Genomic DNA, 17096 nt, shown 5'->3' on the forward strand with positions numbered 1-17096 from the left:
AATTGACTGTAAGGAGATACAAATTCAGTGTCTCCCAGTTGCACACCTTTTCTTACTTTCTCGGAACCATCCCATGTGAGATTTCTGACAGCTGAGATCTCAACCGGTGCTGAGGAGAAGCTTCCACGATGCTGGGCAGGCTATTTGTCCCCAAGGTCCATGCAGTAGCCACCGGCCACTGACACTGACGTGTGATTGGTGCATTAAAGAGCTTGCATTTAATTTTACTCCACGCTGATTCCTCTAAAGGTAAGTATGTACGCCTTGCTAGTGGCTATTGTGTTGGACAGCACAGGAAAAGAGCCGAGTTCCCTCTCAAACTCAGTTATCCACAGGGCTTTTGCTTGAGGTGGGCAGGGTGTTCTTTGTTCTTGGGTGGTGAGGAGCCTGCTTGGCATGTTGTAGGACTTTTTTCTGCATCCTTGGCCTCTACCCGTAGATGCCAGTTGCCAGCAGCACCTCCCAGGTGAGGCGACCAAAAATGTCTCTTGACACTGCAGGGACGTTCTGGGAGGAAGGCCTGCCTGTCGGGAACCGCTGGTGTGCCAGAAACTCTGATGGAAACCAAGCCGGGTCCGTGGGACAGTCCCCTCATGCTGACCTTGCCGGTGGCTCCGGGGTGGGTCCTGGACGGGCTCTCTCGGGGCGGCGCTCACTGCCCCTTTCCTGCGCGCTCTTTCTGGTGGAGAGTCTTCCTGGCGTGCATCTTCTGGTGGAGCGCCAGGGAGGCCAGGTGCCTGAAGGCCCTCCCGCACTGCGCGCAGGGATCCGGCCTGTCCCCGGCGTGCACCCTGCGGTGGTTATTCAGGGTGGTCCTGTCGGTGAAGCCCTTCCCGCACTCGGGGCACACGAAGGGCTTCTCGCCTGCGTGCAGCCGCTGGTGCCTGATGATGCTCGACTTGCAGCGGAAGGCCTTCCCGCAGCCCTGGCAGCGGTGCAGGGCGTCCTCCCCGTGGCTCTTCTGGTGCTTGAGCAGGGCCGCCTCGCTGGGGAAGGCCTTCCCGCACTCGGGGCAGTCCTGGCGCGCGCCCGGCACGTGGATCTGCTGGTGCTCGGACAGGTGGGCGCCGTTCCGGAAGTGCTTCCCGCACTGCTGGCACTTGTGCGGCTTCTCGGCCTGGTGGAGCCGCCGGTGCTCCGCCAGGTGCGCGTTGACCCGGAAGGTCTTGCCACACTCGCAGCAGCGGTAGGGCTTCTCGCCGGTGTGGATCCTCTTGTGCTCCCTCAGGGAGGAGCTGCGGCCGAAGCGCTTGTGGCAGGCGTCGCACTCGTAGGGCTTCTCCCCGGTGTGCACCCTGCGGTGGCGCGTGAGCTTGGTGCTCTGCTTGAAGGTCTTCCCGCACTCGTCACACTTGAAGGGCGTCTCGCCCGTGTGGATCCGGAAGTGGCTGCTGAGCGTGGAGCTGCTGTTGAAGGCCTTCCCGCACTCCTTGCACTTGTAGGGCCTCTCGCCGGTGTGGATGCGGCGGTGCGTGAAGAAGTACCAGCTGTGGCGGAAGGACTTCCCGCACACGCCGCACTTGTGGGGCTTCTCCCCGGTGTGGATGCGCTCGTGCTCCACCAGGTGCAGGGTCTGGTTGAAGGTCTTTCCACACTCCTTGCATTTAAAGTGATTCTTACCCTTTCGGGGGCTCTGGTGCTTTTTGGAGCCCCTGGCGCCCTGTGTTTTCTTACGAGTGCCCTTTTCTGGGGTCTTCTTTCCTTGACGGGTTTTCTTTGCGGTTTTCTTTGGTGTTGGAGCTGCGGTGGCCAGCTTTTGGCTGGAAGGTTCCTTCGGCGGAGCTGCGGTGGCCTGGCTTGAAGATTCCTTGGGGGGAGCTGCAGGGGCCGGCTTTTGGCTGGAAGGTTCCTTTGCGGGAGCTGCGGTGGCCTGGCTTGAAGGTTCCTTGCGGGGAGCTGCAGGGGCCAGCTTTTGGCTGGAAGGTTCCTTTGCGGGAGCTGAGTTGGCCGGCTTTTGGCTGGAAGGTTCCTTCGGGGGAGCTGCGGTGGCCTGGCTTGAAGGTTCCTTGCGGGGAGCTGCAGGGGCCAGCTTTTGGCTGGAAGGTTCCTTTGCGGGAGCTGAGTTGGCCGGCTTTTGGCTGGAAGGTTCCTTCGGGGGAGCTGCGGTGGCCTGGCTTGAAGGTTCCTTGAGGGGAGCTGCAGGGACCGGCTTTTGGCTGGAAGGTTCCTTGGGGGGAGCTGAGTTGGCCGGCTTTTGGCTGGAAGGTTCCTTGGGGGCGGCAGGCCCACACTTTTTCTGAGCAGGGGAGAGGTTCTTGCCTGCTCTTGTGTCCCGCCTGGAGCCAGCTTTCTGGTTACCTGGAGATGGTCTGCCCTTGCTTCCCGAGGCCCTTTCTTTCCTAACTCTCTGCCGGGCACCGCTTTGGACAGTTTCCTTTGCCTTCTCCTGCAGTGGACTCTTAGAACTGCCTGGCTTCTTCGGTTTTGTCTTTGGTTTATGCTGCGTCGTTGTCTTGCCTGAAAGCGATCCAGAATGCAAACATCTGTTTTACATTGCTGTTTTGATTTTAAAATGTTTTAATGGCACATAACACATGTACAAAGTTTATATACAGATAAAAAGTCCTCCATTTGATAGTGCTTACAGAGTGAGCACATCTGTGTCCACAGCACCGAGTGGAGGTCACTCGGGCCTTCCCTCACACCGTGTCCTCTGCCCTGGGCAGACCACCCCACCCTCACGACATGCATCGGCACTGCTGTTCTTGCACACCTTATGAACGTAGCTATGGCCATGTGCCCTTCAGGGTCTGCAGTTCTGCGCTCAGTGTTACCTTTGTGACAGTCACACTTGCACGGCTTGTAGTCTTTCATGGTGTGAATATGCCAGAACACATCTGCCTACCTTACTACTTACAGGTGCGTGGAGACCCCACCTTGGGGTCATTCTGAACAGAGCTGCTGTGGACACTGCGGCACACCTCCTGGTGAATGCAGACACATGTCCCCTGGGTGTGCCCAGGAGGAACTGTGGGTTGCTGAGGAGCTTGTGTGTGATCCTAGCGGGTGCTGTCTGACATCTCCCCCTCCATGGCTACACCCACATATACTTCCACCAGCAGCCCGGGAGCCCCGCTCGCTCCTCGCCTGCCATGGAGCCAACGCTTATGTCTTGCCAAAACGCGTGTTTTGAAATCCCCATCCTTGGCGTGATGGTACCAGAGCTGGGCCCTTACGGGTCACTTTGGCACCAGGAGGGACCCCTTGTGAATGGGCATGAGGCATGGATTGCCCAGGCCTGCTCTGTGCTGGCTGACACTCAGCCAGACCCCACGTTCTTGCCAGTACTCACGTTTCTCCTTGAAGTCATCCTTGGGGGACGGTATCACTGGGAGCTGATTTAGAAAGTAGAACTTCTTCAAGACATACTTACACTGGGTAGGTGATAAATATCAGGAGTTGGAACTAGGGAGGCGGCAGCAGGAGTGTGGAAGAGGATCACTATCTAATGAATAGTGCTCATTATTATTTGTGATTCTTATCCCATCCTATATTAATATCAACATATTTCAGATAATTATATTTTAGAATATATGTGCTACATAATCAAACAGTTAGTTGCATGTTACACACTGTATTTGTCTTTATCTGTGTTTCACATCTGGGACAACAGAACAAACAGGTGAGTGGAAAACATCTGCCTACTCTGGAGGGTTAGAACGCAGTGGGTAAGAACAGTGCTGGCCAGAAGTGTGCCCTTGCTTTTCTAAGCCCATGGAGGGCTGTGCACTGGAGACACTGGAAAAGATGAAGGTCATGTACAGACCAACCGGCACCAAAAAAATGCCACAGACACCTTTCCAAGGTTCTGGGTGAAGCAGTAACCGAGGAACAACGGAAGGAGAGCACCTGGCAGCGCGGAGAGCAGCCAAGGCCCGCCGCCCACCCGGGCCCCGCTCACCCGCAGTGCTCTCGCTCGCTGCGCCTCTCTTGTCCTCCTCTGGCGGGGGGCCTCCGGGGCGGGGTCTCTCCTCCACGCAGGGCTCGATGCCTTGCTCCAGCCTGGTGACCAACTTTGGCTTGAAGAAATGACACCCTACTACGCAGAAGGAGAGAGCGTTGCATGCCCCCAGCGTCCTCTCCGCCGCCAGCGCTTGCACAGGAAGGCTAGCGGGGAGGATGCTCCGCGGCCTGGGCTGCCACCCCAGCAGCTCCCACCTGAGCGCCACCAGGGAGCGTGTCCACCCCCTCCACGGGTTTAGCTGCGGCCTGTGACCTCCGCCAACTCCAATCACAGTGAGACCAACACTCCTACCTGTCCTGCTGCAAACCCGCAGCCCCCGGACACCTGGCATGGCGGCAGCTCTGTGCCTCCGCGAGCTGTGCCAGGATAGGATGAAGCCCAGGACACGCAAGCTTTGGCCTCTGCGCCAGTCCCGAGGCAGGGCACTGGGCCTCCCGTAAAGCTCAGAGCCCTTCAGAATCGGGGTTGCGGGTAGGGAGGCCGTCCTTACCCAGGGAGGCCAAATTTCTGTAGTTCTCCAGCATCACGTCCTTGTACAGGTCCTTCTGTGCAGGCTTCAGCAGCTTCCACTCCTTCTGGGTGAAGTACAGGGCTACATCCTTGAAGACCACTGGCTCCTGTAACACCAGAGCCCTGCTGCTCTTCACCCAGGGCCCGGTCCCTTCCCTGGCCCAGGAGAGGAGGTGCCGGGGGTGCAGGTGTGGGTGTGTTCAGAATCCTGCCTGGCTGCAGCAGTGAGCGGGGCCCCGTGCCTCGCCCGCCCCATACCCACACCCTTTGCCTGTCACCAGGAAGTGCCCTCCCATTGTGAATTTGAACCTGGCCATAGCACTTGCTTTGGCCAGTGGGATGGTGGTTAAATGTGACATGTGCAGAAACTTGGAAAAAACCCCTTGATAACTGGCAGTGTTCTTGCTGCCCCTCTACTGCTTCCCAGGAGCAAGAACACGCCCAGGACAGCCTCTTGGAGCTCGAAAGAAGTGTGCAGCCACTAAGGCCCCCAGGTCCTTGGAGAGCCAGCCTAGATGAGCCAACACCCAGACTGCCCCTAAGAAGGAGCCTCCTGAACAACCTCTTCTGGGTGTGTGCCCCCAAAGTGCTGTAGTGTTGCCATGGCAACAGATAACGCGACAGGTATGTTCCCAACATTTATGTGGGGCTGGGAGGTGAGTGCATGTATGGATGCTATATAAGTTGGAAACATCAATGCCCGGAAGAATCCTGCATGTCAGTCTTTTGGGCATCTGGAAATCTCCCAGTTTCCATATCTGTTATGTAGATACCAAGGATGGTTAGGAACACAGACTCAGGAGCCAGACTTCCTGGGCTTCACTCCTGGCTTGGTCACTTAACTAGCTGTGTGACCTTAGGCAAATGACACAAGCTCTCTGTGCTTCCATTGCCTTGTATCTGAACTAGGGATAACAACAGGACCTACCTCCTGGGTTACTGTGAGGACGAGGGGATAAACATGGGAATCATGGTCAGTATTCACTATCATTCTGAGTATGTGTTTAAACGGGGGGTCCCAGCAATGGGAGATGGATGCAGACTTGGAGATCAGTCCGTTCGTGCAGCGCCAGGGCCAGGAGCTGGGCGTGAGCTAACCTAACAGACCTGGGCTGCGGTGGACACACACTCCTCCTTTGCTGTACTGATGGAAGCTACGAGCAAGGCCACGTTTCCCAGCACCCCTCGCGGCCAGACAGGGTCATGTGACTGCGCTCTAGCTGATGGGTGTCAGCAGAAGTGACAGATCCATCTTTGCCTTTAGAGGGGCCAGAGCTGTCCTTCCCTTCCCACGTCCCCACTTCCTTTGGGGCAGGATGTAACTTGTTGGGTGAGCCCTCCTCGACCTCCTAGGGAGGAGAAGCAGATCACAGGAGGCTGGTGTGGAGCCCCGGGCAGTGGTCACTGCCCCACCAGAAGGTTCACACAGGGACTGTCCCTGAGCGGGAAATCAAGTCATGCCGCCCACAAAGCTTCTGAATTCAGAAGACAGCAGCCAAGCCTGCGTCCCACCTGGGCTCAGGGTTCAGGGTGGGGAGCAGAGCGATGGGCAGGGCCCCAGGGACACCTGACGTAGCATGGCCGGTGCTGGAGGAGGTGCAGGAGCACACAGGACATCCGTGGGCAATTTTGGGGAACTCTACAAGAGGCTTGAAAGAGAAGATGACAGCAGAGCCGAGTCTCCAGAACGAGAGTCTGTGAGGCAGAGCAGAGCAGAAGGCGTCCCGAAGGAGGTGAGAGGCGGGCGGGCAGAAGGGCTCAGAGGCAGGAGGAAACCAGAAAAGCAGAGAAGGCCAGCACCACCGGGCAGCGGGCTGGCGCCAGGCTCGGCCACGCGGAGCGTCCTTGGGCGAGCGGCTTCCCGTGCCTGGTTTCACATCTGTGAGATGGGAAGAGGAGCTAACGGTACCACCTGGGGGTTAAACAGATTACGGCAAGGGAAGAGCCACAGCAGCACCCGCCACTCACTGAGAGCCGGAACCACGAGCTGCCCGCCAACCACCCTCGCCGCAGCTGGTCTGTTAAAACGACCTGCTGTTGTAAAAATGCCCCACTTCTCTTTCCACGTGAAGCATGTGCCTCAACGCTGCCACCTGTAAGCCATGGGCAGCTCTAGCGATTTCCGTCAGGACGTCCCAGTGGTGGCCGTGGTACTTGTAGAGGAAGGCACATGGATGCTCTCGAAGCCTCAGCCCTCTGTGTCCTTCTCCACTGGCACGAGCTCACCCACTCACGTGATCACACGTGGGGCTCGAAGGGTCAGGGCCAATCTTCCAAGCATGGAAAATTCCCCATCCATCCTACAAACACTTATATGATAGGTGCATTCTAAGAGCCGCACGATCCACTCTCTGTCCTTGTACTGACCCTGTGATGGGCTACTGCAACCAGCCCATTTCACAGATGAGGGAGCTGAGGCTCAAAGAAGCTCAAGAAATAACCCAGACCACGCAGCCAGTAGTGGCTGAGTTGAGAGTCTGGGCTTGTGGTTTCACTAGGCTGGGTCCCTGGCTGCGAGGCATCAGTGGACGGGAGGGTTGGGTTCTGCTCTGTGCCTGTTCCTCTACAGAACCATCTTTCCCCAGCCCTGGGTTCCTCAGCCTTGGCTCCACTGCCACGTCGGGCCAGTTCATTCTCTGACCTGGGCTGGGGCTGACTGTGCACTGTGGGTGCACCCCTGGCCTCCACCCATTAGACACCAGTAGCATGTCCCCTCCAGTGTGACAGCCAAAATGTGTCCATACATTGCCAAAGGACCCTGGAGGAGAAGGTGCTTCCAGGTGAGAACCGCAGCCTTATTCCGTGCGTCCCTTTCTTGGTTTGTCAGGGGAGGCAAAGACACCCCCCCTTGGACTTCAGGGGCCCGCAGCGTGACCCAGGCTGGGCCGGTGAGGGTCCTGCTCTCCAGTGTTGTTGGCTCAGTGGTGGGCATGTGACTCATAGTGGGCCAATCAGAATACTTCCTACCCAAGGGTATCTGTAGGATCTAAAGGGCCTCCTTGCTGATTGCTTATTAGTTGCAACAAGGAAAATCAGAAAGTATTTGGTGGAGAAATTGGACAACTATCTTGACCAAGATCAACATGAGCATCCACCAATGAAGACAGACTGACCACAGGCCGATCAAATGTGAGGCCCTGAGCAGACCCAGCACCACCTGGGCACAGGGGCACAACATGAGCTGAGGCCACAGAAGAGGCACCCAGGCCCAATGTGCCCTGACTCTAGTCTTCAAAAATGCCAGGGTCGTAAAAGGCGAAAAGTGACCCAGGAGGTTTTCCAGACTTGAGGAAAACCAAATATGACCACCAACTCAACACTGCCCCCCACAGGATCCTGCCCTGGAGAAGAAAGAATGCCAAAGCGGGTGGCGTTTCCCAAGTTTGCAAAAAGCGTCACGCCAAGGGTCAATGTTAGAAGATGATCAGGGGACACAGACAGCTGTGTTCAGGGCGGTGCTGGATGGGTCACTCGGTGCTCAGAGGTCCTGACGATGACATGTGCATGACAATGGAGAGTGCAGCTGTCAAATAAACAGCAGAAACACTCACAGATGGTGTGGCCGGTGAGCTGTGCACTCTGTTGCAATTTTCTTGGAGTTTTAAATTGTTTCCATGATATGCGCCTTTATCTTTCTGTGTGTGTGTGTGTGTGTGTGTGTGTGTGTGTGTGTGTGTAGTGCTGCTGGCACTAACAGGAAAGCCATTTCTGTCTTTTGGGATGCTGAGCTGAGGCCTGTGTGCACCTCAGGAGGTTCCGGCGTGACAGCAGAGGCTGCCTCTCTGGACCTCCATCTGAGCCTCTCATAAGCACTGGGATGTCAGTTCAGCTTTCTCACCTGGTTGGCAGTTCTGGCGTCCAGCAAAAGTCCCAGAACCAATTCTGATTGGCCAAGACAGAGTCACATGCCTGGCCCTGAGCCAGTCGTTGGGTCCTGTGTAGGGTGTGCTCTGATTGGATGTGGGAATGCCAGGAAAAGGGGCAGGATCAGCTTCACCCAAGGTGGGTGGCAGACAGGGGTCCCTAAGGAAAGACCAAGAGTGGCCAGGAGGGGGACATGCTCCAGGAGGCTGGGCGCACTGCCAGCCTCCATCCACCAAAGCCCCTTCCCTCCTGCACTGCTGTTCCCATGCATTCCATCACTGTGCAGACCCTGCCCACTACTCATCCCAGCCGTCTCTAGGCTGGGGCTCTGTCAGCAGAACAGGGGAGGGGTGGGCAGATGATGGACACCTACCAGCCACCCTCAGGTGGCCACCTGTCCTCTGAAGAAACCCAGGCATGATGAGGGGCAGAGCCTGACAGACTGGAGCCCTTCCCGCTCTGCAGTGATGGCACGGATTGGAGCCCTTCCCGCTCTGCAGGGATGGGACGGATGGAGCCCTTCCCACTCTGCAGTGATGGGACGGATGGAGCCCTTCCCGCTCTGCGGTGATGGACGGATGGAGCCCTTCCCGCTCTGCAGTGATGGATGGATGGAGCCCTTCCCGCTCTGCAGTGATGGGACAGGATGGAGCCCTTCCTGCTCTGCAGTGATGGGACAGGATGGAGCCCTTCCTGCTCTGCAGTGATGGGATGGATGGAGCCCTTCCTGCTCTGCAGTGATGGGATGGATGGAGCCCTTCCTGCTCTGCAGTGATGGACGGATGGAGCCCTTCCTGCTCTGCAGTGATGGGATGGATGGAGCCCTTCCTGCTCTGCAGTGATGGACGGATGGAGCCCTTCCTGCTCTGCAGTGATGGGATGGATGGAGCCCTTCCTGCTCTGCAGTGATGGACGGATGGAGCCCTTCCTGCTCTGCAGTGATGGGATGGATGGAACCCTTCCTGCTCTGCAGTGATGGGATGGATGGAGCCCTTCCTGCTCTGCAGTGATGGACGGATGGAGCCCTTCCTGCTCTGCAGTGATGGGATGGATGGAGCCCTTCCTGCTCTGCAGTGATGGACGGATGGAGCCCTTCCTGCTCTGCAGTGATGGACGGATGGAGCCCTTCCTGCTCTGCAGTGGTGGGACGGATGGAGCCCTTCCTGCTCTGCAGTGATGGACGGATGGAGCCCTTCCTGCTCTGCAGTGATGGACGGATGGAGCCCTTCCTGCTCTGCAGTGATGGGACGGATGGAGCCCTTCCTGCTCTGCAGTGGTGGGATGGATGGAGCCCTTCCTGCTCTGCAGTGATGTGATGGATCGAGCCCTTCCTGCTCTGCGGTGATGGGATGTACCCCAGGAGTCACACACTGGACCGGGATTCCACCACTGAGCCCAGTGGGTAGCAACGGGCCAGAGACAGGAGTTAGCACAGAGGAGGCAGGGAAGGGTGGCCCATCTCTAAGGAAATCACCCTCCTGTGGGTGCAGTGCACACCAAGCTGAGCAGGGCTGAGCTGGGCAGGGAGGGCAGGACACAAGTTCCCCCTCTCCAAATACAGCTGGCCTCTGGCCAAAAAGGAGCCAGTCCGCTTACCTTGCTCCAGGCTGGTGGAGGTCGGATTCTTCCCTTCTTCTTGGAGAGTCTGGTCGGGGTAGGACTTGGATTCCGTGAAGAAAGGGCTGGTGCAGGAAGGGGAGAGTTGTGAGTCCAGCCTGGCTCTGAGGACGGGCACACCCACCCAGGAAACCTGAGCAGTAAGAGAACTGAGCGCGAACAGGGGCCAGCCTGTCTCCGTGCTGAGGTGTTCCTTCCACAGCAACTCTAGGAACCCAAAACAAGACCCCAGTGGCATGCATCGTAAGCCACCATGTGCGCAAAGCTCACCCATAAATGCGTGACAACAGACATGCTCACGTAGCTGTTTGTGTGAGCACAGAGCTTTCTGGAGACAGTACTGTCTCTGGGGAGCACCTAGGTAGTGTGGAAGCAGAGGCCAGGTTACTCTTGACTGGAACATCGGCAACACATTTGCAATTTTTGTCCCTCCTCATCCCAAGCAAACTGGAGGGAGGAAATGCCCAGGAAACCCCACCGCCTGTCTTCCACCTCTAACGTTCTGCTGCACTGCTTCCTCAGGGCTCACCCGCCCAGCCGTCTGCCCTTCTGCCAGTCCAGCTTAGAGTCTGGGTGCCTGTCACAGTACCTGGCAGACTTAGTCCATGTCCCTCCTGAATCTGTTCAGATGTAGGTCCTTAGCAAGAGTTTGTGATTGCTTTGACTGATTTTAGGCAAGACTTACACAGGGAAGAGGGCACCTCTCAGGGCATCATTGCAAGGAGCTGAGACACCCAGAAGCCCACTGAGATACAGGCCTTTACACATCTGATCACACTCTCCAATCGGAACATGAGATTGCAATTGTTGGAAGAAGATTTAGTTCCCAGATTAAGTCAGACACATTAGTCATAGCACGAGGTGTCCAAAGCAGAAATCAAACTGGGTCAGTCTGGCCTCCATCTTGACCCTCCACCAGCCGGACTGGGGAGGAGTTCACCCTCCCCACCTCCCAGAATCTCCCCACCTCCCTGAATCTCCACTCCACTCCCAGAATCCCCATCTTCTAGAATTTCCCTACCTCCCAGATTTTCCATCTCCCAGAATCTCACTTCCCCCAATCTCCTTGCTTCCCCAAATTTCTGAGGGAATGGCACATGCAAAGGCCCCGAGTCAGGTCATTTAAGGCAAGGCAAAGCTCAGAGGGTTAGATCCTCGTGAGCCTGAGGAGATGTGTGGGATGAAGTCAGAGGCTGGCTGGTGAAAGTCACCGGGCCCTGCTGGGGTCTGGCATGACTGGTTAGCTTTGAGGATCTCTTCTGTTTTATCACACCCTTAACCCCTGCCTGGTGGGAAGAGCTTGGAGGAGCAGCAGACCCTGATTTGGGTGGAAAGGCAGCCACCCAGGCAGGAGAAACACCCTGGCTCAGAGGAAGTGGATGGTTTCCTGAAGATCTTCAGGAGAGTGGTCTCAGATTTTGTAGCACTGTGACATGCCTGTGGCTCTTCTTTGGGCAAGTGACCAATGATGGGTCACAATCCTGGGTGTTATCCCAAAGAAATGAAAATGTCCACACAATAGCCCAGGTGATACTTGGGACACCTTCATCTGCAATAGGCAGACCTGGACACAACTCCAATATCCCTTGAAAGGTGAAGCTGACTGTGGTCCACTGGCCACAGGGAGCACGTCCTGTGAGTGACCTGTGTGGAGGCTGTTGCTGTGGGCCCATCAGGCCAGACCAAACAGAGCCTAGGCACTCACGCTAGATGTGGTGAAGTTCCAGAGGAGCCGGTTTCCCCAAACCAGGAGATTCGAAGCAGCTCACCAGAGGGGCCCTGCCTACCCCATCAGATTGATAACGAGCTTTGAACAGAACAGACAGACACTCTGCTCCCTTTCTGTTCTTCACATCCTTCCAGTCTGTAAAGTGACTTTCCACGGCCCAGGTCGCCAGAGAACCCAAGTCTCTACACGAGATGCTACCTGATTCTAATTGGCCAATAACAGCCTCTTAGGTCTTTAAATCTGTTGAAAAAAATTCTTTTTCTGGTACTGGGTTCTGAACCCAGGGATGCTTTACCACTGAGTCACATCCCCAACCCTTTCTGTTTTGAGATAGGGTCTCGCTAAGTTGCTGAGGCTGGCCTTAACTTTATGATGCTCCTGCCTCAGCCTCCTGAATAGCTGGGGTTACAGGAGTGTGCCACCATGTCAGACTTGAAGTTTTGATTGTGAACACTACTAGTCAGCAATAAAAGGAGTCAAGTGTTTATATGCAATACCGCAAATACAGACCTCAACCACATTGTGTAGCGTCAAAAACTAAAAGCAAACCAAAGGTCACAAACTGTAAAACTCCAATTGAACATTCTTTAAACGATGACATTGAGAGAGGGAGAGCAGAGGAGTAAATGATGGTGGGCAGGGTGGGCGTGGCTATGACAGGACAGGAAGATCAGAGGGCAGGGTGGGCGTGGCTATGACAGGACAGGAAGATCAGAGGGCAGGGTGGGAGTGGCTATGACAGGACAGGAAGATCAGAGGGCAGGGTGGGCGTGGCTATGACAGGACAGGGAGCTCAGGTGGGCAGGGTGGGCGTGGCTATGACAGGACAGGAAGATCAGAGTGCAGGGTGGGCGTGGCTATGACAGGACAGGGTGCTCAGGTGGGCAGGGTGGGCGTGGCTATGACAGGACAGGAAGATCATTGGGCAGGGTGGGCGTGGCTATGACAGGACAGGGAGCTCAGGTGGGCCTGGTGGGCGTGGCTATGACAGGACAGGAAGATAAGAGTGCAGGGTGGGCGTGGCTATGACAGGATGGAGCTCAGAGGGCAGGGTGGGCGTGGCTATGACGGCACTAGGAGAGCTTTGTGTTGAAAAACAGTATTTTCTGGTAGCAGTGATGTTACATCATGCTGCCAATGTGACCAAGTAACACAGCAATGCACACACACACTCTTCTCATGCCGACGTCTTGGTTAGATGTGTTGTCATCAGGTGAGAGGTGACCACCAGGGAAAGTAGATCAAAGGCACACATGTGTTGAGCAATCTGTGCTGTTTTTGCAACTTTGTATGAATCTGCATCACAGCAAGCCCTGCGGCCTTCCTTTGTGGGTCAACCCACCAGCAGGACCCACAGGTCTGGGCCCAAGTCGCATCATGCTGACATCTGCACCCATCTCTGGTCGGCTTCCAGTATCTCCAACATGCTGCCTCCCAACCTCTGGACAGATAGTAGGATGCAGGGTAACCCAGGTGGGGCCTCCAGGTCACAGTGAGTGGCCAGCTCCCAACACACACCCCTGAGGGAAGTGCTAAGACTTATTCCTGTGACCTAAATGCCCTGGAGTTCCACCTAGGAGAGTCTCTGACCTTTCCACCCCAGGGGATGCCAGAGGAAGGATACAGGGCTAGGGGAGGGCCTGGAGTCCAAGTTCGCTCGACATGTTTTGGAAGCCCTCCCCACGCTTGCCAGCCTGCCCACCTCCCATGATGCGGCCTCTCACCTCTATCATCTGGAGGCTTGGTCTTCACCTCTGAGGTCTTGTCTTTGACGGTGCCAACATTCCGCATTGTGTGCATGGCAGACGCAGCTCCTAGGGAGAGGGGTGGAGCGAGGTGGCCTGAGCTGGAATTCTGCACTCAGCAGCTGGAGCCCTCAGGCAGAAGACGTCACCTCCCCAAGTCTTCTATCTACAACTGGAAAGAAGTGTCAGCAGGGCCTCCCCCTAGAAAAATCAATTGAATGATTTGTGGAGAGCACTTGGCAGGGGCAGAATCAGGGATTGTGGGGTGTGAGGCTTCGAGAGGGTCTCTTCTCTAAGCAAAAGGTGGAAAAAATGTGTGAAATCCGCTGACACCAAGATGAAGTCATTCTTGTCAGACTCGGACAGAACGAGAGCCAGGAAGTCATAGAGAACTCTTCTCGCCACAGTGAGGGAAGTACTGAGGGAAGTCCTTTCTCAAAGACTTCCTAACACCCACAGGAAATTTCTTCCTGCTCTACACGTACCCCATGCTTTGCAAGCCTTGCCCATATGCATGGATTTCTATGACCACGTTTATCTTTACCATCCTAAGATGCCCTGGACAAAACACTTCTCAGGATGGCATCCCCACCAACAAGCCGTGGCTAACTCCCACCTCAGGCATCTACCAAGGGACCAAGCTACCAAGTAGCTCTCACAGAGTTCTCCCTTTTCTGCTTATAAAAATTGCCCTTACCTCAACTTTTAGTATGCCCATAATTTTCTGTGGTCCGTGCATCCCACTGCAATGTTCTCCAGTTCCCAAATAAATAGCATTATCTCTGGAGACCCTCAAATTGTTATTGTGCTGACAATTATGCATGCAGTTGGGGTTCTGAAGGGGCAACTCATTTTGCTGCACATCGAATTATCCTCTAATCCCTACATATAGTCAGCCCCCAGTGAAGGCAGCTCTTAGTGAGGATCCAAATTCCCCTGTCCTTCTGACCCTGTTCTACAGTGATGATGTGAGCTGGGTATGGCTCCATGGTAGAGTTCCTCCAAGCATTCACAGGACCCTGGGTTAGATCTCTGGATCCACAAGCCAACAAACAATAATAGCTTTAAGAAACTAAACGACAACAGAGTAGCTCAGACCAAGACATTGAAGAGTTAAGAGACTCAAGTTCAAACCCAGCTGTGTTCCTGTTATGTTTCAAATGTGGTCTGTCCTCCCAAAACTCATGCAGGATTTTGAGCTTCAAAGTCTTAGGGTAATGTATCAAGAGAGTGGAAACTTAATCAGACCATAGTGTTTAATGATGAGCCCTTTGGGAAGTGATTACAAGATTAGGTCATTAGGTTGGAGCACCAAGACTGACTCCTTTACCAGGCGAGGGAGAGAGACCACACAGAGACACACATGCATTCCAAACATGCTCCGTGCAGCCAAGGAGGGCCCTTCCCAGAGCTTGCACCATGCTGCTGGGACTTCACTCTCCCAAACCGTGAGCCAAAATAAGCCTCTTTATCATCTGCCTTAGGTATTTTACTATAGCAGAGGAAAACAGGCTGATTTAGCCAAGTTCTTCATGGGGACATTGGGCAAATGACCCTGCTTTGTCTTGCTTGGGTGCCTCCTACTTTGAACCAGGGTGTTATATGACTCCTCAGGACTGCTATGAAGATGGAGAGACCAGCCTATGTGGCCCCTGGATGCACTGCTTGGGGGAGAAGCAGTCCTGCAGCAAAGCCGGATGTTGGAAGGCTCAGATGGGGGCTCCTTGCCACCCCCAGGTATCATCCGGGTGTGAGGGTAAAGCAGGTAGGCAGGTACTGGGGCAGGTCTGTCTGGAAGCGAAGGGGGTGGTTCCCGGCCTACCATTCACTACATGTGAGACCTCTGGGACTGAGTTGCCAGACTGAGTAGATAAAAATAGATGGCACACAATGAAAACAACATCTGATTGAAGATGCATGATCTTCAAGGATAGGTATATCCCTGTTACTGCCTGGGACATGCCTATGCAAAAGCATTATTTAAAAAATGTATTTTAATAAGTTATTTTTAAGTAGAGGTATGTCCTATACAACACTTGATAATTGCTAAAAAGTAATTTTTGTCTGAAATTCAAATTAAAGTAGATGTTCTGTATTTCGCTCCGTGGTCTGAATACTGGGTTGGTTATTTAACCTCTATACATACTTCAGTTTTCCACTCCATAAAAATGAGAACAAAATGACTGAATATGAAGGCGGAATGTTTGCATGCATGCTGAGGAATTAAACAGTGCCTATGGCAAAGGAAACCACTGGCTTCAGTTTATTATTAGCAGGGGTGAGAGTCAAGGAGGGCCCTCTTTACTCTGGCCCCAGCTTCCCTGCACCATGTCCCTGTCACTGAGGTCTTCATCCGGGTCTCATATGGACTGTCCTCCAACCCACCCCATCTAGTTGCCAGGGAAAAGCAAATCGCTGTTGAAGGAAAAGATGTGCACATCACACAGCTTCATGCCTCTCTGAGGCATAAAGGGAAGGTAGAAGGGCCTAGTACCCATGCCTGGGGAGGGGGTTAGAGCTTGGGGGCTGGGCTGGCAGACAGGCAATGTACTCCTGACACATGGGCAAGCCCTCCTCTCACACTGCTGCACACTCTCCTTACTCACGCAGACTTGGAAAAGCTCACATTGCCCCTCAGGTCTTTTTGGAGACATTGAGACTCACCGGCAGACCCTCACCCATGTGCAGGACAAACAAGCTTCAAACTGAGGGGAACCCCAGAATCGGACAGACACAAAGGGCACACCTGGGTACACAGACACCTCCATCCTGACATTACACTCCAGGGAGGACTGAGAAACACACTTGTTGAAGCTGGACCTGTTGGTAAGCACCCAGACCACTCCACACACGTGCAGGCACGGACATGCACACCTCCCATCTGCAGATGCACGCCCTGGAACTCCAAGTCGTCCTCCAACCCGGACCCTTGGACAGCATCCCCTGGCTGCAGCTCAGGGGCGGCTCCCGACGCCAGCGCACAGCCGCTGCAGAGCCCCTAGCCCTTTCCAAGCCCCTCACCCACAGTTCTTCACAGGAGTCCTGAAGGACCCGATTGCTTAGTGAGGACTCCCAGATCCAAGCTCCCCAAACTCTCCTAAGAGTCTCTCCCCAAATCATCTTCTTATGCCCCCATCAGGGCAAGGGGATAACTGGCCTCTTTAGTCCCCAACAGATCTGTCCAGCGTCCTGGAGGACTCCCTCCACCCCCACCAGATTGGCGTTCCCCAGACCCGACCCTCCTGCTCCTAGATCCCTCCTGACCCGGCCAAGCTGCCTGTTCTGGAGGAAGCACCACGTCCTCCTTGGCCGGTCCCGTCTCCTCAGTCTCTTCTCTCTCCTGGTGTCCTGGGACATCCGGGGACCGAGCTGCCCCGCGGCTCAGAAACGCCTGCTAGCTGCTGATCGCGTCGTGGGCAGCTCCGGGTCCCTAATTCGGCGGCGCGGCAGTGGCCGGCTGCAGCCCCTCGCGCCGCCCGCGTTCAGCAGACACAAGCAGGGCGGCGGTCTGGACACGCCGCCACCCGTTCCCGCCGCGCCCAGCCACGGGGGCCGTCCTCGGGCTGGGGGCTGTCCTTGGGGCCGGGAACTGTCCACGGGGGCCGTCCTTGGGCTGGGGGCTGTCCTTGTGGTCGGGAGCTGTCCACGGGGGCCGTCCTCTCGGTCT

At 55.4% G+C, this 17096-nt stretch overlaps 1 protein-coding gene across 1 annotated transcript; it reads right to left on the minus strand.

Annotated features, from left to right (window-relative positions):
- Positions 1-623: 623 nt before the first annotated feature.
- On the minus strand, positions 624-16738 carry LOC306648103 (uncharacterized protein). Its single transcript, XM_079117843.1, has 6 exons — positions 16694-16738; positions 13409-13630; positions 9935-10020; positions 4455-4581; positions 3902-4039; positions 624-2457 (listed from the first exon to the last, which is right to left on the minus strand). The coding sequence occupies exons 2-6, from the start codon at positions 13482-13484 to the stop codon at positions 653-655; spliced, it is 2232 nt and encodes a 743-aa protein (XP_078973969.1). The 5' UTR covers positions 13485-13630; positions 16694-16738; the 3' UTR covers positions 624-652.
- Between the last annotated feature and the right edge of the window lie 358 nt (positions 16739-17096).

Source organism: Sciurus vulgaris (genome assembly GCF_902686455.1).
Source record: "Sciurus vulgaris genome assembly, chromosome: 17".
In the NCBI taxonomy this organism is placed as follows: Eukaryota; Metazoa; Chordata; class Mammalia; order Rodentia; family Sciuridae; genus Sciurus; species Sciurus vulgaris.